This window comes from Setaria italica, chromosome IX (assembly GCF_000263155.2).
Source record: "Setaria italica strain Yugu1 chromosome IX, Setaria_italica_v2.0, whole genome shotgun sequence".
NCBI classification, from domain to species: Eukaryota; Viridiplantae; Streptophyta; class Magnoliopsida; order Poales; family Poaceae; genus Setaria; species Setaria italica.
The window spans coordinates 6,570,090-6,590,794 of NC_028458.1; the positions used below are offsets into that span (position 1 = coordinate 6,570,090).

General features: G+C 45.9%; 3 protein-coding genes across 5 annotated transcripts; 1 reads left to right on the forward strand and 2 right to left on the reverse strand.

The window, feature by feature from the left end:
• Positions 1 to 98: 98 nt before the first annotated feature.
• On the reverse strand, positions 99 to 9,091 carry LOC101756063 (DEAD-box ATP-dependent RNA helicase 16). The gene is made up of 15 exons (XM_004981852.2): positions 8,679 to 9,091; positions 8,027 to 8,191; positions 6,414 to 6,503; positions 6,182 to 6,310; positions 5,412 to 5,512; positions 4,938 to 5,052; positions 4,566 to 4,697; positions 3,934 to 3,999; positions 2,959 to 3,138; positions 2,469 to 2,564; positions 2,212 to 2,349; positions 1,425 to 1,507; positions 1,099 to 1,136; positions 789 to 1,009; positions 99 to 461 (listed from the first exon to the last, which is right to left on the reverse strand). The coding sequence occupies exons 1-15, from the start codon at positions 8,931 to 8,933 to the stop codon at positions 381 to 383; spliced, it is 1,890 nt and encodes a 629-aa protein (XP_004981909.1). The 5' UTR covers positions 8,934 to 9,091; the 3' UTR covers positions 99 to 380.
• A 1,022-nt stretch (positions 9,092 to 10,113) lies between these two features.
• On the forward strand, positions 10,114 to 12,196 carry LOC101755664. Its single transcript, XM_004981851.3, has 4 exons — positions 10,114 to 10,438; positions 10,598 to 10,793; positions 10,881 to 10,967; positions 11,811 to 12,196. The coding sequence occupies exons 1-4, from the start codon at positions 10,209 to 10,211 to the stop codon at positions 11,946 to 11,948; spliced, it is 651 nt and encodes a 216-aa protein (XP_004981908.1). The 5' UTR covers positions 10,114 to 10,208; the 3' UTR covers positions 11,949 to 12,196.
• Positions 12,197 to 12,806: 610 nt separating this feature from the next.
• LOC101755254 (ABC transporter F family member 4) lies at positions 12,807 to 20,454 on the reverse strand. Of its 3 annotated transcripts, none has more exons than XR_002675948.1 (4): positions 18,394 to 20,454; positions 16,929 to 17,522; positions 16,778 to 16,835; positions 12,807 to 13,207 (listed from the first exon to the last, which is right to left on the reverse strand). XR_002675948.1 is itself a non-coding variant. In XM_022823326.1 (4 exons), exon 3 carries the CDS (start codon positions 16,061 to 16,063, stop codon positions 14,252 to 14,254), a length of 1,812 nt encoding a protein of 603 aa, XP_022679061.1. In that variant the 5' UTR covers positions 16,064 to 16,835; positions 16,929 to 17,522; positions 18,394 to 18,637; the 3' UTR covers positions 12,807 to 13,207; positions 14,243 to 14,251. The 3 variants fall into 3 exon arrangements, 2 of the variants coding, with proteins under 2 accessions (XP_022679061.1, XP_022679062.1); XM_022823326.1 differs by having other exon boundaries at positions 14,243 to 16,835; positions 18,394 to 18,637; XM_022823327.1 differs by having other exon boundaries at positions 14,243 to 16,835; positions 16,929 to 17,852; positions 18,394 to 18,637.
• Between the last annotated feature and the right edge of the window lie 251 nt (positions 20,455 to 20,705).

The following is a 20,705-nucleotide window of genomic DNA, read 5'->3' on the forward strand; positions in this document are numbered from 1 at the left end:
GGTGGGGGGGGGGGGCACCCATATCAGTAGCAAGAAACTCTGAGCGAGTCTATGGTAGCTAAATCATCATATCGGCTAGTCTTAAATATTCCCAGCTCTGGTGAAGTGATTTCGTTAGTTCAATCAAATCCTGAAACTTTTGTTCACATCATTGTTAATGTACCCTGAACGGCGCAAGGATTCAAGAGAAGAGCATGATACTTAGAAGTTTCCCGTAAGGCAATAAACAAATTCTACACCCCATAACCGTTTGCCACTCTTAAACCTTGCCGTTGTTTAAACAACGCCTGTCTAAAGATTCTACAGTTGTGTTTAGTAAACAAGAAGTCAAGAAGCCTACAAAATTGAGCGAGCTTAATAGTAAAACTCCATGGAAGACATCAGCTTTCTGCCTTCTTACTCTTCTTTCTTCTATCCGGTTCACCCTCTCTTTCTTTCCTGCCTCGTCTCCGTGATTTGCCCTACCAAAAAACAAGAAAAAATCAGTGCAAGAAAGAATTGCACGAGTATCATTTAACAGACTGAAGAAAAAGAAAACAGGATGCACGAGAGACTATTTCAATTCTTTATGCTTCTCTAATCACTTTTAGGCTTGTAGCTTATATGGACTAATGATGATGTATTCATTCTAGACTGTACCATCTGGCAACTATGGCATGAATTATCTCATGATCAAACAAGAAACAAGCCAGGAAGGAAACATTTCAGGATTGTTCAGGGAAGCAGGGTGTGTATAGTGTCGGGAACTGCAAATTAAGGTTTCCAAAGTCACTAATGGATAGATGTACCTCAGCAGAGAAAGTTCTAAGAGGGTCTCTGCTTTTGCCAGATCCTCCCTTGAATCCCTGTCGTTTCCGCCTTTGGGGCTTGTCGATACCCATAGCAGCCCTGGAAAGTTTGACAACGTTGCTGGCTTCTTTTGTTTTCGGATCAATCAGGTAGTCAGGAACATCACGCAAGTGTGCAGGAATTTCTTTGTTGCTTAGCAATTTATCGTGCTTGAGCAAATCTGAAAAGAAGAAACAAAACAAAACATCAACTGGTCAGACAGGTCACTTGACCAACGCAACTATTCCACACAAGGCTCATGAATCATACCAAGGTCTCTTGGATTCTCTTCAAAATGAGACTTCAATCTACAAAATAAAAAGGGATCATGTTAGAGGAAAAATAATATGGGGGCAGAAATTTCTTTGAATAAAGATGATTCTTTTTCCATGAAATGGCAAAATGTACAATTTCATATCTTTAATTTATTCATTCTATCAGCAACAAAGCACACAGTTTATTAGCTAGAAGTATTATACCAGCAAGTTGTTTTTCTTTTTCCAAGGAGAACCAGGAGGTTGTTTTCAAGAGATTCAATTACTGTTATGCAATTTTCATTGCACTAATAATTTGCTTCTTTTACAACAAAATCTTACTTCTTGGAATTGAGGATTTCATTCTTTATGTCTTGGCGGCGTGCTTCCTGTATATCACGTGTTGTTACACTCCTCGCAACATCCTGTAAGAGCAGTGCCAATTAACGTTAGCCACCCAAATTAGGATTGCTGTTTCAAGAGTACACAAACAAATTTAGCAACCATGCTGGCTTAAGAATTGTAAAAGAAAAGAAAAGAAATGAACCCCATGTGCTAGAAGCTAGATAAGATGTCCCGCACCAACTATTATTTTATCTGCCTGATTACTACTTAGTCAAATAGCTTGGCTAAGCAAAAAACAAAAGCATACGATTCATTGTTCAGAGAATGAACTTTTTTCCTTACCAGGCTAGGAATGCCAATATTAACACAAATAGAGATACCTTAGCAAGGTTTCATATTTAATGGGCATGACCACATTAGTTTATATACATATACAATACCTACTTGACTAATAACAGGAATAGACAAAAGGGACGTAGAAAGGATGCTTGTAAAGAAAATGATCAAAGAATCCATTAAAAGAGGATTGCAAGAAAATCTTGGCTGCCAACAACTGGATAGCTCATTACTACCAGATTAGCTTTCGGGCTTGTACTAATCACAATAGTAGATTCCCACCAGACAACCATGCCTCACTCTCATACTAGCACAGCCTCACAAAGCAATTGTTCAATACCTACTATCTATTTTAGCATAATGTTGATCAGATAGGTGGAAATAGCAAATATAGAATATGCTAAAAGAGATTCAAGTATACATAATCCACAATAGATATATTGCTGACCTGAGCCCTATACCGTAGAGACTCAACAGCATCTTTCATAAGTAGTGGGAAAGGTGAAATGCAATCTGTATCTTTCTTTTCAACATCTCGCAACATATGCTCAATCTCTTCAAAAATACTATTCTCCTCTGCTGAAACCTGAAGAAGTGATTAACAAAAGATGAGGGCATCAACAACAGAACATATAGAAACTTTACGACATGTTACTTATTCCTGATGATAACATATATGATTGAACCATGTAAAATTGAACTTACAAGCGATATGGATGCACCGGTCTTATTTGCTCTCCCTGTTCGTCCTATTCTGTGAACATACCCAGCAGGATCCGGTGGCATGTCAAAATTAACTACCTGAAAAAAGGTTAAAGATAAAGGCCAATCATATATCTTCAGAACTTCAACCATGAGATCAGCGTTTCATTTACTGTGACCTTGTTTAGCTGATAAGCAAGCAAAAACAAAAAGATGATAAAATTTAAACTTCTGCTATACATCTTTCAAAAGAGAGAACCAGTGGTGAGCCATACAACAGAAGTTCAAATTAAATCCTCCTTAATTTATTTTAGAAGACGACGGCCAATCCCCATAGGAGTCAGAGAACTCTCACAATAACAGGATATGTATTATCAGATCAGAACACAGTAGGTCCAGCAATCATCCTAAGCACAGATCTCAGGCTCTCAGCTACTGACTCGATCACACCTAACTGCTGGGAATACATTATTAGGTCAAGATATTAACTTACTGTGAATACATTTTTGAAGTCGATTCCTCTGACAACTCCAAATTCGGCATCTAAAGTCTGCTGCAAATGTTTGCGGGACACCCTTGCATCTTTCTTGTTTTCCTTATCAGTTTGTTTCTCCTCCTTTGTTTTAGCATCATCCGTTGCTATCAGATAATCAAATAATCTAGCATTGAATGCCTAAGAAATAAAGAAACAATAAGTCATTTTTGGCGTTACCTTGTCAGTCCAAGGAAGTAATCTGTGCGAGTTTCTAATGGAAAATAAAAAAAAATCAAAGCTTTAAATAATTGGAATCCTGTTTAACAGGTAATCCTTCCATACCATTTCACTTCCCTAACCAATGGACTACTACCTCCGTTTCAAATTAAAGGTCGTTTTGGCTTCTCTAGATTCATAGTATCTACTATGAGTGTGTTTGGTTACATGGCTTAGATCTAGCCTGGTTAAGATCTAGGCGTACTAGTGTAGCCTAGCTTAGGTGCTCTTTTTGCATTGCGCTGGCCTGGCTATGTACTCTGGACAGGCAACCAAACAATCACAAGCTGCATTAGACTAGCCTGGTCAGGGACTTAGCCAGGCAACCAAACACAACCTATGTATCTAGACATAAGCATATATCTAGGTGCATAACTAAAACTATGCACCTAGAAAAGCCAAAACGACCTATAAATTGGGATGGAGGGAGTAGTATTTATAATTTTTTGGTTCTGTCAACAGCTAGGGATGCAAGACTGAAAAAGAGCACATGAAAGATATTGCTATTCAGGCCACAGAAACATAGTGCTAGGCAACAGTCAGAAGGAATAAAAGTAGCAGAATTCTAGAGACAAGTGACTTATCAAATCACAGCTACAGAAATAACATACAATCTGCGGGGCTAAAGGGAGCCTATCCGAGGGTTCAAGTCCAATTGAGTTGTTCACTTCATTTAAGCGATTAAATAATTTAGTACAAGCCATGAAAAATTGCTACCTCGATAATATGTAGTCGAGAATTTTGTGGCAACTCAGCATTCAACACCGCAGATCTTATCCCAAACTGTATAGAGCATATTGATCATAAGATTGTAACTAAAATACATGAAGTGCATATGGAAAATAGAAACAATAAAAGCAAACAGCGATGAACAACATAATACGTCAACAAAAGCAGTGAAGTGAATAGTATTTCTGCAAATAATCATAGTGTAGGCATAAGTTTGCATAGCATTATCTTGACATGGCAGTACAAGATGTACCACCGATCTGTTTATTACTCCTTTCATGCGTTTTTTACAGACTTACCTGAACCAGTATCCTATAGGTAGCTTAAGAGAAAAAATGAATATAATGAAACATCAAGAGACTCAACATTTACATGACTGTATGTTCATCTTTAAAATATCAAATGCAAAAGGAACAGAGGGGGTGGTTCAGCCGAAAGTACTTCATAAGTTCAATTATTGCAGCACACGAAGTTTTGAATCATCTCAAACAGGATTTCCAAGAATTAATGCACGACACTGTAAAGTTCTTTTTTGGTGTCAAGCAAGTTAGCATTCAAATTCACAGATCTAGATCACCAATCACATTTCATATTAGGGTAAGACTAGTAGTTCAATCTACCTTTTCCAAGAACAGTCGTAATCTGAATGCCGCATCAATCGAGTTGACAAATATAAGAACTTTCTTCTGAATAAGCTCAAACTTTAACAGTGCAAGTATATGAAGCATCTTATCCTTAACATCACATGAGATCTGTGGGTAGAAAAGAATGAAACATAATGATAAGTGCCAAATAAATTCAGCCAAACAACTGCAAATAAAAAAAACTTTTATAATCTAACAATGGCCCAGATAAGGGATAGACAAGAAAATGTAACTATATCAAACATGGGAACTTTTTATTTCCCACAGAATGTCCCAGTTGCAATGGTAATATGGAAATGGAGAACAAGTTCATAGATGTCAAATTGTAATGCAGCAGAAGAGACTTGCCCAAAACTGTTGAACGTTTTTGGGGATCACATCATCCTTAGCTCGACCAACCTCCGTAAGAGTTAGAATAAATGGGTTATGCAGAAGTAGCTTCGTCAATTTGTCGACATCGGAGCTGTGACACAGTCCAATTCAGTACCAGACAAGATAAATGAAAGACAAATGGAAGCAGGGGCTCAAGTAAATCATACAACTATTTATGTTCTACTGTAACAAGGGATAACAATAGCATGGATTGAATTCAACTTCCAATGATTAGATATTGAATGCATGTCAATTGAACTACTCGCAGGGTCCTAGAGGATCAGCATAATAAAACTGTATACAGCCAAAAATTCACTATTTGAAGTGCCAAGTATCTGATTAGGTACTTATGAAAAATGAGACGCTTAGAGAAATCCTAAATGTAGGTAGTGGAAGCAAAATAGGATGGATAAATGAAAAAAAAAAGAAGGAACATGGAGCACATTTGACCTTGAAGTTGCAGACATCAGAATGGACTGACAGCTTCTTGGGATATGTGGGATGAGAGCTTTCAAGTCATCTTCACAGCGATAGGACAGAAGAAGGTCAGCCTGGGAACTAACCATTAATAGATTAGTAACTTCTTCAAAAGGAGCTTGCCTGAACATCAATCAACAGAAGTGTGGAATTTGATGTGCAATACTATAAAACAGCATATTTGGTACTCTCTCGACTTTTATAAGGCATATTTTTTATTTGGAAAGATCAAACTCCGTAAGCTTTGTCAACAAGTAGTCAATTTATATGCATGTTTACAAATGTGGTATCAACAAATTCATATTTCAAGGCACTTTAAGATACTGTTGATTTTGTACAATACTACATGTTGTAAGAGAAATTAAAGGTCAATATGTACTTTTGAAGACTTTACATACCAAAATATGCCCTATAATAATGGATGAAATATATAGCACTGCAGTTTTTTTAAAAAAAATGTCACCACAAATTTGGAGTATGGATCTCCAGCTTTTTGCAGTGGCTCAAATTAATACCATCCTATGCACCAATACGGCAACACATAGAACAAACTAAACTCAAAGACTCAATCAGGTAATGGAAGTAAAGCTTTCAAAATTGGAGGTGTCATATCAGTTCACAGACTGTGAAAGAGAACATACAGGCACAACTTTAGCACTGGCATTCATGTATTGGAGGACTCACAAAGTATGTAAGCAAAAAAGTGCATAGAATGAAGAAAATAAAAGATAAATGAAGTGCACCTCATCGAGAATCATCATTGAAAGAGATTCTTTGATTGATGACCCACGCATAATGCCCTTTGATATGCATGTTGCAACACAAGCTGGAGTTGACACAAGAATATTAGGGGGGCCAGACAATGCAACGGTCTGCAAATAACAGGGTTTTAGTTAGTTGTGCTTATGTAAATAATGAAAGAACACCAATACCAAGTTGAGAAAATAACAATGAAATGAGATAGGATTGTCTCACAATATCCTTATGCGACATGCTAGCAGTCACTTGCACGACCTTTAATTTGGATGTACAGAACTCAAGGAGAGATGATGCCTCATTATAAACCTACAGTAAGCAAATATAGATATAATCACAACAGAGTTAGTTTCTGTTTAGCAGAGATGAACAAAAAGGAAAAGGAAGCTATATTATATCCGCATCATATTAATCGCTAATGGAAATTGTGCAGTAAGGCAGAACATATCACAATAGTGGATACTATAATCATACGTTTGCACTGTACCATATATATCCAATTACAAACCAATGAACAAGAATATCTGACAATCAAAGTACTCTGCAAACTTCAGTGTACCCAACATCAATAAATTCACATATGAATCAGGATGTATCAAAGTGAGATATCAATCTTTAAACTGCTACAGATATAACATTTGTAACAAGGCAAAATTTGCTACGGGACACTGAAAGTGACCCCTCTTTGCTAGCGGACATGCAAAATAGAGCAGTTTGCTGGAAGACACTTTTGTTTGTGCCAATTTTGCTGGAAGACACTTTGAGGAGAGAGAATATTTTTTTTGGACATCTAGTGCCCCTGCTCGTCCACGTTCCAGCTGAGCCGCTGTTCCGCCCAAGGCCCCACCGCCACCTGAGCTGCTGTTCCGCCCAAGGCCCGAAGCCAAGCCAAGCCAACGGGGGGTTGGCTCGTTCACCGCCCGGCGCCAGAAGCGGCAAGCAAGACGCCAAGCCCGGCGTCCCCCAGCTCCTCCCTTCCCTCCTCGCCCAGAGCCAGACGGCCACCACCACCACAACCACCACCCCCAAATCCCCCGCCCGCGCCAACCGAATCCCGCCACCCCACCCTATGCTGCCCCGGCGCCGCCGCGCGCCGCCCCCAACGACGCCGCAGCACGGACTGCCACCGCAGCCGCGCCCCCCGCGCACATGAGGGACGACGACGACGACAACGACCTCAGCCCCACCGCAGCCCGCAAGAGCAGGAAGAAGAACCCGCCGCCGCCGTCAACATCACGCGACATGGCGCGGCCGCGTGCGGACGGCGGGATGCGCATCGTGGTGTCGCTGCAAGGGGTGGTGCAGGGCCGGGGCAGCCTCGTGCTACATCAAGCGCAACCGCCCCCCGGCCGCCGCACCCGGCGGGCCCCGCCTGCCCCTCCGCCGCGGGGAGCGCCAACTCCACGGCCGCCTCCCCGATCCACCGCTCCCACTCGCGGGGCCTCCTCACCCCGCGCGCCGCGCTCCCCGGGCTCTCCGCCCACGGCGTCGTCGTCCGCTCCGAGGATGAGGACTCACTCTACTACGCCGGCCTCCGCCGCTGCGCCGACAACCCCGACGGACTCATCAACCTCGGCATCGCCGAGAACCACGTACGGAACGTGGACGAGCAGGGGCACTAGATGTCCAAAAAAAATATTCTCTCTCCTCAAAGTGTCTTCCAGCAAAATTGGCACAAACAAAAGTGTCTTCCAGCAAACTGCTCTATTTTGCATGTCTGCTAGCAAAGAGGGGTCACTTTCGGTGTCCCGTAGCAAATTTTGCCTTGTAACAATTATACTCAGACTAAGTCATAAAACAATCTCAGCAAAAGAAAGGTTGAGGTCCACTACCTGCTGGCATAACTCTCGTGTGGGCACCAGGATGAAGGCATTTGGTGCGGGTTTTCGAATACGGCCTTCCGAGGACAACTTCAATAGCTCGTGCAGCAGCGGGAGAAGATAGGCAAAGGTCTTTCCAGAGCCAGTTTTCGCCTTTGCGACCACATCCTTCCCTTCCTGAAACCACAACATTTGACTGTCCATCAGATTCACAAACTACAGAAAACAATTTTTTTGCGCATGGGGATAAGGGATTGTCTGTAGTGTTACTAGGGTATGATGAACAGGCCACAGCAGTTTGTGCACCAGATCCTTCTACTGATATGCTTGCCTAAAACTAAATTTAAATAGGATTGTCTTCAATGGCAAAACATTTAGATGGCAACTAACAGTGATTCAAAAGTTCAAGAGAATGCAGGCTATCCAAATACCGCCGCAATTTGCATATTGCCATCATACTAGTCAGCATTTAACTTGTTCCAAGTATAAAGGGGCTGAAATTCCATAGTTCCTGCATCATTTTCCGTTTATTTATTACCACACTCTAACATGCCACCCGGTACTTGTAGCTGATTGGATTACAGAGGACGAACATCTCAACTAAATTCGCACGAAACAAAAAAGCACCCCAACAAAAGGAGAATAAGAGCCAGAAATCACGCACCAGGATGAGCGGGATGGCCTCCTGCTGTATCGGGGTTGCCTTCGCGATGCCCTTCTTCCTCAGAGCCCTCTTCAGCTGCTCGTCCAAGCCCAGTTCATCGAAGCTCACCTCCTTCTCTTCCTCCTCCTCTTCCTCGCCGGCGAACCCAGCGTCGACGGCGTCTGGGCTCCCTTCCGCCCCGCCGGCACCTTCAACTTCCTGCCTGACCTCCTCCGCCTTCTCTTCCATCTCAGGGGTGGGCTTAACGCGGGGCATCGGGGTTCAGTCAAAGAGAAGTCGTGGGAAGGGAGGTGTGACGACCCTAGACTACACGGCGCACGCCAGCGAGCTTTGGTCGGAGAATCGCCGCTGCCGGCGGCTTGGGGAAGAAGATGAGCAGGAAGGGTTTAGGTTTCGGTACTCTGTTCGTTCATGCCCCTTCCCGTTGGGTTCATATCCACGCCACAGGCCGGCGTGGTGGCCCAATGGGCTTAGCCCAGTTCTTGACATGGCCTCTGGCCCAAGCATTACACAGGATAACTTGTACCCCACAACTCAGAATATGTACTCACCCTTTAGCCTGACAGGAGGGTGCGGCCGCACCAGCCGGACTCGAGAGCTGCAGCTGGGCAGGGGAGCGTGGAGGGCGGCGCACGGGCCGACCTCGTGGAGCGCGGCGGGCGCTTGGGGAGCGAAGGGAGGAGATAAGGTCGCAGGGAGGAAGAAAACCGCAGCAGGGCCGAACTGTTCGACTGATTTCGTGGGAGAGAGGAGGAAGATTCCGTAATTTCAAAGTCCATTAGCTTAGAAATCTAAAATAAATTAATATTTTAATGTAATAAATTTAACTTTTAAAATTCACGGATGGGGATGGCTTTTGTTGTATCGGAAATTGTCTTCGTCATGCCTTCTTCCTCGGAACCCTCTTCGGCTGCTTATCCAGGCCCAACTTAACAAAGCTCACCTACTTTTCTTCCTTCTCCTCTTCCTCCTTCCCCTCGTCATCGTCGACCCAGCATCCACGGTGTTCGGGCTCCCTTCCGCCCTGCCGGCACCTCCGACTTCCTGCCCGACCACCTCTGCCTCCTCTTCCATCTCAGGAGTGAGCTTCACATGAGGCATCAGGATTTAGTCAAATCGTCAAATTACTTGAAAAATAAACTGCAGAGTAGCACCTCTGGATGATAGATGACTTCAAGGGTGGAAGGATGTTTGGCTTGCTGAGCCCTGTCGCCGGCGGTGAAGTCTCTGATGATGGAGGTACAGCAAAGTTGTGGTGACGGTTGAAGAAGAGGGAGCGTGATCCCTCAAACAGCAGAAAACCCTCAACCCTCGAACTCAATTTTATCGCTTTTGGATTTATCTCCACACATCCACTGTAGACAACGGTGCGTGGAGGGTTTAGGGTTCATGATTCAATAAAATCAGAAATATAACCGGTTTTCCATGAAACCGTCTGTTCAGCTGGTTTTCGGGTTCAACGCCCCATTTCTCCCTCGTCCCTTGCAAGTTGCAAAGCGCCGCCCCCCGGCCCGACCGCGCCGAGCCGACATGGCCGACACGGTGGACTTCGCGAGCGGCGACGCGGCGGCGTGGCGCGCGGCTCTGGCCGCGTACGACCGCCGGCTCGAAGCCCTGGACAAGCCCGACCTCGTGGCCGTGGACTCCTTCTACCGCCACGACCTCCCCGCCCTCCTGCGGGGCCGCGAACCGGACCCCTTCATCGCCAAGCCCGAGCTGGTGCGCCTCCTCCAGTGGAAGCTCTCCCGCGGCAAGTGGAGGTCGATCCATCCGCCGTCTTGAGTTCTCATGCTTATTCCTAGGCTCCTAGCTTCTTCCTTCCCGCTGTTTTGCATTCGAAGTTTCGGATTGGTGTCCTTGTTCCTGAAATTTCTTCAGAAGCATGTCACCGATGCGATTAATTGGGTTCTTGTGGCCAGGCCGAGACTGATGGATTTCGTCAAGGGCTTGGACGACGCGGTGGTGGAGTCGGCATCGCGCAAGGCGTTCGCGGCGCTGCCCGACCTCAGCAGGGCCATCACCGAGCTCACCGTGCTCAAGGGCGTCGGCCCCGCCACTGCGTCCGCCGTGCTAGCGGCCTACGCACCGGATGTCGCGCCCTTCATGTCCGACGAGGTGGGGTTTATTGTACAAAATATTTTGTACATTGCTCCGCGGGTTGGCTGCAATGTAATGCTGTGACCTTGGATGGACCATGTGTAGGCGATGGTAGCGGCCTTGGGCAATGCAAAGGACTACACGCTGAAGCAGTACCTAGCATTCGCTGACAAATTGCAGGCAAAATCGAAGGTATAGTTTCTCCAGTTGATATAACAAATGACATGGTTGCTACTTGCTAGCAATGTTGCAAAGTTAGCATCTTCCTCTAGCCATTTGAAGTGTTCAGCGTTACAACAACATAGTCATGGTTTTGACTTTTGATTCAGGTGCCCAGGTGGCTGCAAATTTGCAGCTGATTAATTTTTTCGTATAGTGATCGTCATTAGAGTTTGGCCACAACTAAAAATATCCTAGTCGGTGTACCAATATGGAAAATTTTCAGCATGTTACATTAAACACAGTTAACTTAGTGCAGAATACTATGCTTTGTGTGTTAACCCCTGTCATTCTGGACAAACTGGACTAGCTGATTCTGCTTTCTTTAAGGCTTGGCATTTGGAAACTGTAAATAACTATGGGACTGTTGTTGAACATATATTTCTACATTTATGGACTGTTACTAAAAGGATCCCATTTTACCTGTATGAATAACAGCAAAGTTCTGCAATTTAACGACCCTTCTGCAAATGCTGACATCAAATAAATTTGAGAACATTGTGCAGATAAATTTTCAGGGCGTGCACTGAGATGACATGACAATTTTTCACCTGCTTGTTAATTTTTCCATTCTATGTTCCAGTTGGCACACTATGGCAATAAGAGTAAAGCATTTTATAGTTTGTAGGTTGAAAGCTTGCGGCTTCTACAGTGCAAACTTTGGCCTACAACATAACACTAGTTCAGTTAGGTGTCATTTCAAATGTAGACTGTAGGCTCATATCAGTATCAGCTGAGCAATAGAAAGTACAATCTGTATTTACACATATACAGTACTTGATTGCCTTTTTGCTGATATTTCTGTTTGTCCTGAAGGAACTGACCGTAGGAGAAGAAAGTTTCACACCCTCAGATGTTGAGAGGGCACTATGGAGCTCGGCAATTGGGTCCAAGTCACCAGCCAGTGGTAGCCCAAAGAGTGAATCAAAGATGCGCGGCAAGAGGAAGCGATGATTCACGCGGAGGCTAGAAGAATTTGCTGACTGCAGGTCTTAGATTCTTAGGTTGAACATTGTAGTTTCTGTAATCTGCAGAACTTTTGGCACGGCAGGATGTGAACTGTGTGCTCTCAATGAATTCTGTCCATGCCCTCCAGTGATCGTCACTGCATGCGCTGGGATGTATTTGTTTTTCATGAAGACCCATGCACCAGCTTTTCCTGAAAAACAATTTGCAGTTTGATATGCTGTTAGTTATTACTATGGGGCGTCTCGTGAAATGGTCCGCATTTCTGTGTACTGGATTCGGTGCTGCATAGGTTAAAAAAAAAACTTGAAGCATGCAATCTCAAATTCTTACTGAGTGCATACTGCACAGTGCTCTTTTTTTACATCCAGTGATCACTATACGCTACTGTTAAAATTCAGTGATCTTTTTTTTTACAATAAGATGATTCCAGCTTGCAGCCGGTTAGCCATCCTACTTGTGGACTGTAAAACATGAATACATAGATGCACTGGATCATAATAACGCATCAGAACTTAGAACCAGTGTATTCCAAAAGGTTGCACTGGTCCTCCATGCAAATATAAATACGGTCCAGCCAAATATAAATATACGAACGTTAAACTGGTCTAGAAAACAAGCCGCAGATGTTTCTTTGCTGGACAACATGCCCCATTATCAGTTTATATGAAGGTTGGACTAGTGGAAGAGCGCAAGTGCAGCTTTTGTTGATATGCATACCAGGCAAGAGGAAGACAGAAAGTGCAGAAGCAGAAAGTTCAGTATCAAATAGATAAGAGGAGCAACCTGTGCAAATGATACAAACCACACATTTTTACCAATCACAGATGGAAGCGACAGAGGAGGGAACCCAGAGTAATCATGACTACCTCCAGTTGCTTTTCAGACTCATGTTGATGCAATATTGTCCAGAGATACAAAATAACAGGATATATTACAGTTAACTATCATAGAGGAACAGGCTTACAGAAGCAACCCTACTGGATTCAACGCTGAATTACATGGAAATTAAACTCTGGAGCTTTATATATATACTAGTAATGCGTTCTCATCACATTCACAAATACTACTAATTAGGCAACTACTAAGTCTGGGACAAACAACTTGTGCAATCATCACCCTGCTAATGGTGGTTAAACCACAAACCTACAGTTTGTGACACTTAAGCAAAATGTTGTCTTCATTGTGATATCCGGGTGTCACCAAATCACCCAACGATAGACTGACCAAAATAGTTCCAGATGATCCTGCAGAAAACACGGCAGGCTTAAGCAAGTTGTGGATAATAGTCAAATAAGCAATCTATTGGTTATTAAAAATGTAAATCTACTAGTTCTAACAAAGTTTAATTCAGTTGGAGGGCAGGATTACCGAAAGAAAACTTTGAACTGACAGGTTTATATTTATTTTGCCCTTTATGTGATCAACAAAGTTGTGCCAAACAATGAAAAAAAAATCAAGCATTATAATTCTTGTGGAAACACTCAGAGGTGGCCAGCCAGCAATGTGTAATACCCTAAAAGAATTTGCTTGAATCTTTTACACTGAATGGTTCCTGTTAATTAGATATTCAATACAGCAAAGGGTCAGGCAGAAGCCAAAATTGCAGATAAACTGTGCAACATGACTTTCATGAAACCACAACGCACAGGACCATACAATTTGTCAGCAATGCAAAGGCATAGTTTAAGTATGTGGTATAACAAGAAAAACAAAAACTAAGCATGGACAAAAGAAGTCCCTGAAGAATAATGGCCCTGTTTAGCACAGCTTATTTCTCAATTTCTTTCACAGATTAATGGGAAGATGCACGAGATGACATGATTCTGCAGCAGTATCAGTGAGCACATTCTAGGAATGAACTGAATAAGCAGAATCTGCTTTCACTGGCATTTCTAAAATGCAGAATCTGCACAATCACAAGTTGTGACAAACAGGGCCTACACTACAGTACAGTCTCATTACATATCTGAAGAACAACAATTGCCAACTAATTGGCACTCGCAAACAAGTTGTTTGCTGGGAAATGGCCAAAAATGGAATAGACAGTAAATGAAAGTTTCTAACTGTAATCAGAATTCACCATAGGGCAAAACCCTGAAAGATTTAGTCACAAGTTTTCTAGGTTCCTCATAAAAACATTTCAACTGCAGTATAGCAAAGCTCACACTTCACAAAGGTATTACCATATTGGAGGCATTTGCAAAATTGCTACTTGTATTTCAATGAAACCATGAACAGAAGTAATGAAAGGACAATGTTTTACTTATAGCTGAACGTACCATGGAGTCTCAAGAAGGATCGGAACTCATATTGAGTGTTTTAAGATGCTCGCAAAAACACCGATGTTTCTCTCGCACTTCAGCTATCGTCTTTTCAGCAGCCTCCTCGTTCTTTGCTAGAAGGTATTTCTCGATCCGAACAAACCACTCCCCCAATGTCATATTCTCCAAGCTGCTTCTCCCAGTGCGCTCCTCCCCAAGCCCTTCCTCCACACTGCCACCAAGGGCTTCCCTCTTGTCATTCTCTTCCTCTTCTCCAACACCCCCCAGCTTTGATTCTGGCAGCATTCTTTCCCTCAATTCGTTATTAACTTCATTTTCCCCTCCCCTGCTCGAATCCTTCCCCTTCCCTTCCTCCATGCCATCGTTGTTGGCAGTAGCATGCTGAGCATTGACCCTCCCCTCTATTGCCCTCCCTGTCCACCCTTTCGGAGCCAATGCATCCTCCTCCTCCACATCCACCATCTTCTCATCCTCTGTGGATGCCTTTGAGGTTCTATCCAACTTGTTGTCCCCAGTTGCCACCTTATCCTCCTCATCACAATCATTTGCTGCCATCAACCTCCATGGACTGCCCCTGCATTCTCTGACATCAGCCACACCACTCTCCTCTTGCTCCTTTTCATCGTCATCCTCAATAATTGCATCCTCAGCCTTCCTTGCGCTTGCCCTTGTAGCCTTTCTTCGGCCTCCTCTGCTACCCTTAGCGCGTCCTCTCCCAGCCACGGGCACCTCCTCTGATGTATTTGAAGTTCCATCTCTGGTTTCTACCGTATCCTCCTCTTCACCACCTTTGGCATCTGTCGCCTTTGGAGGATGCCCAACCCGATCTCTGGTTACAGGCACCTCTCCCTCCTCTTCATCCTCCTCAGGAACAGCTTGTGCAGCTTTCCTTGCACTTGCTCTTGTAGCCCGTACTTGCCCCCTTCCGGTCCCATCCACCTTCCCCTCATCGTTTCCACTCTCCACCGCTTGACCTCTCCTAGCAGCAGCTCTCGTTGACCTCGTATTTTGCGGCTGTGGTGGAAGGGCCGCCGTCGCTGCAGCCTTTCTCGGCCCGCCACGGCGCGGCACTGCCACTTCTTCCTCTTCCTCCGTCTCCACTTCAGGGGGCTCCACTGCCTTCTTCCGCCCGCCCCGGCGCGTCGGAACTGCAGCTTCCTCCTCCACTTCCTTCTCGGCATCAGGGGGCTCCGTGGCCTTCTTCCGCCCGCCTCGGCGCGTCGGAACTGCAGCTTCCTCCTCCACTTCCTTCTCGGCATCTGGGGGATCCGTGGCCTTCTTCCGCCCGCCACGGCGCGTCGGAACTGCAGCTTCTTCCTTCACTTCCTTCTCTGCTTCGGGGGCCGCAGCAGCAGCAGCCTTCTTCCGCCCGGTCCTGCGCGTAACCGCGGGGGCGGGGCCCTGCTCTTCCTCCTCCGCCGCCGCCACCGCTGCGTTGCGCGCGGACCGCCTAGTAGCGGCGGGGGCCGGTCCCGGGCCCTCATCGGCCGAGATGGAGACGGAGAGCACGGTGCTCTCCCCGATCTTGATGAGGTCTCCGTGGGAGAGCGGGGCGGGGACGGTGGGCACGAGGGGCGCCCCGTTGAGGAGGGTGCCGTTGGAGGAGCCGAGGTCGGTGACGGCCCACCGGGCCGCGGGCGGCTGGAGGAACTCGACGGAGAGGTGGCTCTGCGACGCGCCCGCGTCGCGCACGGCGAGGTCGTTGCCCTTGGCGACGCGGCCGACGCGGAGCGCTGCGCCGGCGCGGCCCCGCCGGGTCTCACCCTTGCAGGGGCCCTTCTGCACCAGGAGCGTGAGCACAGGCTGCGGATCCGCCATCGGGGGGGGCGCGGCTCGGAGGTCGGAGGTCGGGGAGGAGAAAAGGATTTCAAATTTTCGGGCGGTGAATCGTGGGTGGGGGGAAGGCCGGATTTCGAAATTTGGAGTCTCTCTCTGGCGATTTGGCAGGCGAGAGCGAGGGAAGATAGTGCTGTGGCCTGGTGGGGCCAACAAGCAGTGAAAGAGAGCGGGGTGCCAACAAACCGGCCACTAGAGGCTCCTGCTCCCAAGCCGCTAAGTTCTAGATTATCTTGGTATTGTTTTCACACTTTTATCTCCAACAAATGAAATGCAATTACTGTGGCTTGCTTGTTTCTAATGGACAAGGGGAGTAAATGCAATCGAGATTAGCCATGAAATTATAAAAGAGGGCATAAGAATTCATCTAAAGAGCAACAAGACAAGCTATGGACACAGCCACACAGGGCAGTGCCACCGTAGGAATCCTCTGAAAATGGAAGGCTAACACGAGTACCGCAGGTTAACTCGTGCATATTTTCTCAGCAAACCCGAGTTATCAGAAAGGGCATCATAACACAGAATAATCGTGGTTGCAATTTGAGGTGGCTCAAGGGTTAAAACATGAACCATGTACAGTGACTATTCCTTAGCTTAGCTAGTTGCATTGATACGCTTGCAAAAGTAATGGGAAGAAAGTAAATAAAGCGGAATAATTCTTCAAATGATGTTGCAGAATTTCGTTGTTCATCATACCCCAGCATCTTCTATCCATGCCAGTCCAAAATATTGAAGTCTCTGGTGGTATTGAGACCTGTGCGCAGAAGAATAACATGTTCTTAAACGAGCACTAGTAGCAAGGAAAAAAAACTGAGTAGCATGCAGAATGGGGAACATGTTACTCAACCTCAATGGCAGCTACTGCAGCTTGAGCAGTGCATCCCACATAAACTTGAGCGATAATCCAAATTTGCAGGTTGCAGTTTACATCGGCTGTCAGCTTCTCCACATTTGATGTGTGCTCCACGCTCAGAAAAAATATTAGTGAACTTGAACATCGTCTTCAGCTAAGTGTTCCGATAGCAGTAGTTACAAGGATGCATTAACTCAGAGCATCTATCTTCTTGAGGGAAAACTAAGAGCATCTTCTTTGGCCATACTTCATAGCATTAGTCACAAGCCATGATTATAGCATTCTAACCTCATCCATTCTAAAAGCCTAGCTTCCTTTTCCAAAACTGCCGTCTTGCCAACATCACTCCCAAGTTGATTTTGAAAAAAATCAGAATATGCTGGAGAACTATCAGATGCAAGATCAGAGAGAAAACTTGGGCTTCCGAGGTACTGACAAATATTTGTCCATTCCAATTTCCATACCATTTCGATACCAGCCTTTTTTGTACCTTCCAGCCGAATTCTGCAACATAAAATGCAGTTGCAAGCTGCAATTCCTGGCTGACACATCTATGAAAGGAAGCTGCTATGAGTCATATTCAAATCCCTGCAGTTTCATTTATAATTAGACATAGGTTCTTTTTGTTATGGAAATCACATACAACGCTAGCAAACACTGATGCTGATCAATACTAACAAATTCCAAAACATATAGAGGTGGGGCATATCAATATCAATGCCCCATACAATCACAATTTTGGGAATAAAGAATCATTTCATCCTTTGATTCGGATAGCTGAGATTGTAGGGATTCCCACATGCACCAACTGGAACTAAACAAACTATTAGATCTTCCCAATTGAGCAGCTCATATAGGTGGGATACTGGGATTCGTCAATCAACATAAATACCCAAAGACAACAGGCCAGCCATCCACCTGCAGAGTGTGGCCTGACTGATTAACTTCTTTACAAAACCCTTGTGATACCAGTGCAATTACATATTTCTGTACCATTCAGATAAAAATTCTACCAGAATGTAACATCTATTCTAATAACAATTCTTAAGTAGGATATAACAAGACATGATGCTGATTACTACAGTGAGCATAATAATTACTTGCATATGGATTAAGGTGTATTTGTACAATAAATTAATTAATAATTAACACTATTTTAGATATAAGCATGAAAATCGGAAAAGAAAACTGACATTGACCCCATCTATCAGTAAGATCCCAACAATGGGTACCACCAGTTGCCAGTCAGCAATAACTGGCCAAAAGCCACACATGCTTAGAAGTCTTTATAAGTGGATTACTACTGTCAATAGAAAAATACAATGGTACCCAATGATGCAAAATCAAATAATTAGTCATCGTAATTTTCTACAGAAATGGCAATAGGACACCTGAACTAAAATTCAAATTTGTGCTGTGTATGATAACAGTCAAGTGTAGGCAGAATGAAAACAGTTACCTCCTCTGGATCAGTAATCCTCTATATCTGCATGAAACTGGAACATGAACTTCAGACATAATCAAGATACCACTTGGCTCTTGGCTGAAAACTGCAAACTGTATCTTTGGCATAAGAATACTGCAGTGATGCTCAGGTATTATCACCAGCATTTCCTTCTTTATTGCTTTGTAAGTCATTCAATCCCCAGAACAATTCAACTAAGCAAGATGATCGTCCCCTACAAATTCTATTTTAACTTAGCCAGAAAATTATTCGTCATCAGAAGCATCCAAAAGGTCAGCATTCCTACTAGACTGGCCTTGACCAGACTGCCTACACCGACTCTTTTTCTGTCCTCTCCTTCTCTTTGCCTTAGGTTTCTCTTCAAGATCCCTCACCCCACGTCTCTTATACATCTTAAAGCTAACATGTCTCTCCTCTGCCATCTTTCTCACCTTCTCAGTGATTTCAGCAGCAATCTGACGGTTGTAGAGCTTCTTCAATCCCTTCATCAGCTTTGCGAATGTGTCAGGCTGTGGCATCAGGCCTGCCTCAAGCATGTCTAAGCAATACAAGCAGGCCTCCTTGACATGTTTCTTAGCGTACAATGCATGGATCCAGATGGTCCATGCACTCACATTTAGCTCACAGCCTTTGGCAACAATACATTCCCAAACATCCTTCGCAAGCTCAAGTTTCTCATCTCTGACCAGCGCATTGAGGAGGTCCTTCAGCACTCCATATTGTGGTGCAACAAAGAGCCCTCGTCCAGTCATGTCCTTAAAATAACTGCATGCCTCAATCAGTGCCCCCTGCCCAACAAGCCCACTAACCATGATAGCAAAAGTATCAACCCCAGGACTAAGGCCACTATTTTCCATCTCGTTCCACAATGACATGGCCTGCTTGGTCTCCCCAAGCTTGCAGGCCAACCGAATCACCACATTGTATATCTTGAGGTCTGGTGGACACCGGCACTCCCTCATCCTCTCCATCAGTTCCAAGCACTCCTCCAGCTGTTCCTTCTTCTCATGCGCCACAAAGAACCCATGGTACACGGCGGCATCCACCCGCAGGCCTTCCCTTGACATGGCGTCCAAGAACTCGTACCCCTGGGATATCTTGCCAGCCCTGCAAAACGCGCTAACCAGGGTGCCGTACGTGACGGCATCCGGCGCGCAACCCTTCCTCCGCATTTCCACAAACACCCGCATGGCCTCATCGACCCTCCCCCTCGCGCCAAGCCCCTGCATCAGGGTCGTGTACGACACCGCGTTCGGCGGGCAGCCACGCCGCTCCATCTCCCGCGCCAGCTCGAACGCGTCCTCAAATCTTCCGTCCGCGACGAAGCCAGCGAGCAGGGTGTTGAAGGCGACGACGTCGAGTGCGACATCCGCGGCTTTCATGCGAGCGAGCACGTGCTTGGCCTCGTCGAGCTTGCCCTGGCGGCACCACCCGTAGAGCAGGGCCGTGTAGTGGCGGAGCGAAAGCGGGAGCCGGGGCTGGAGCTCCTCGACAAGCTGCTCGGCGGTGGCGACGTGGCCGGCCTTGGAGAGGGACTCGAGGAGGGAGAGGAAGAGGGCGGGGTGGTCGTGGTCGGGGCGGGCGGAGAGCAGCGAGAGCGCGAACGGCAGGAGGCGCGGTTGCGGGAGGCGACGGATGATGGGGCAGAGGAGGGAGGGGCCGAGGAGTTGGGAGGGGAGCGGCGCGAGGAGGGACGGGGACGGCGCGGAGGAGGCGCGGGAGAAGGACTTGGCAAGGAGCGCGAGGGAGGACGGGAGCGGCGAGGGCAGCGACGGGAAGCACCAGTGGAAGAAATGCAGAGCGAGGGAGGAGGAGGCGCCGCAGCGGCGGAGGACGGCGTCGAGGAGGTGTGGCGAGGAGGGGTCGAGGCCCGAGGCGGACAGCGCGGCTACGAGCCTCTGCGGGTCGGAGTGGTGGAGGCGAAGGAGGCGGTACGCGTGCTCCGCGGAGGAGGCCAGGCTGGGATCGCCGGCGGCGGCGGTGGAGAGGCCGCGGCGAAGGGGAACGGAGAGGAGGCGCCGCATGGTGGGTCCGTGGGCCGTGGCGGGGGGTGGCGGTCTGGCAGACGAAAAGCGCTCGACGAAAATATCGGCGACGTCCAAACAAATTTTGTATTCTGCCATACTGGGATGCTTAATTCACAAACGAAATGCTAAAATTTGATTGTATTAGGTGATGCTTTTGTGCCATTTTCAGCTGCAAATTGCTGTTCCTAACTACACCTGTAAAATCTGCCTCCACTTCAGTTCTGCAGTGTTCTCGATCAGCTGGGTATAGCATTCGATTTCTTGGACCAATTATGCACC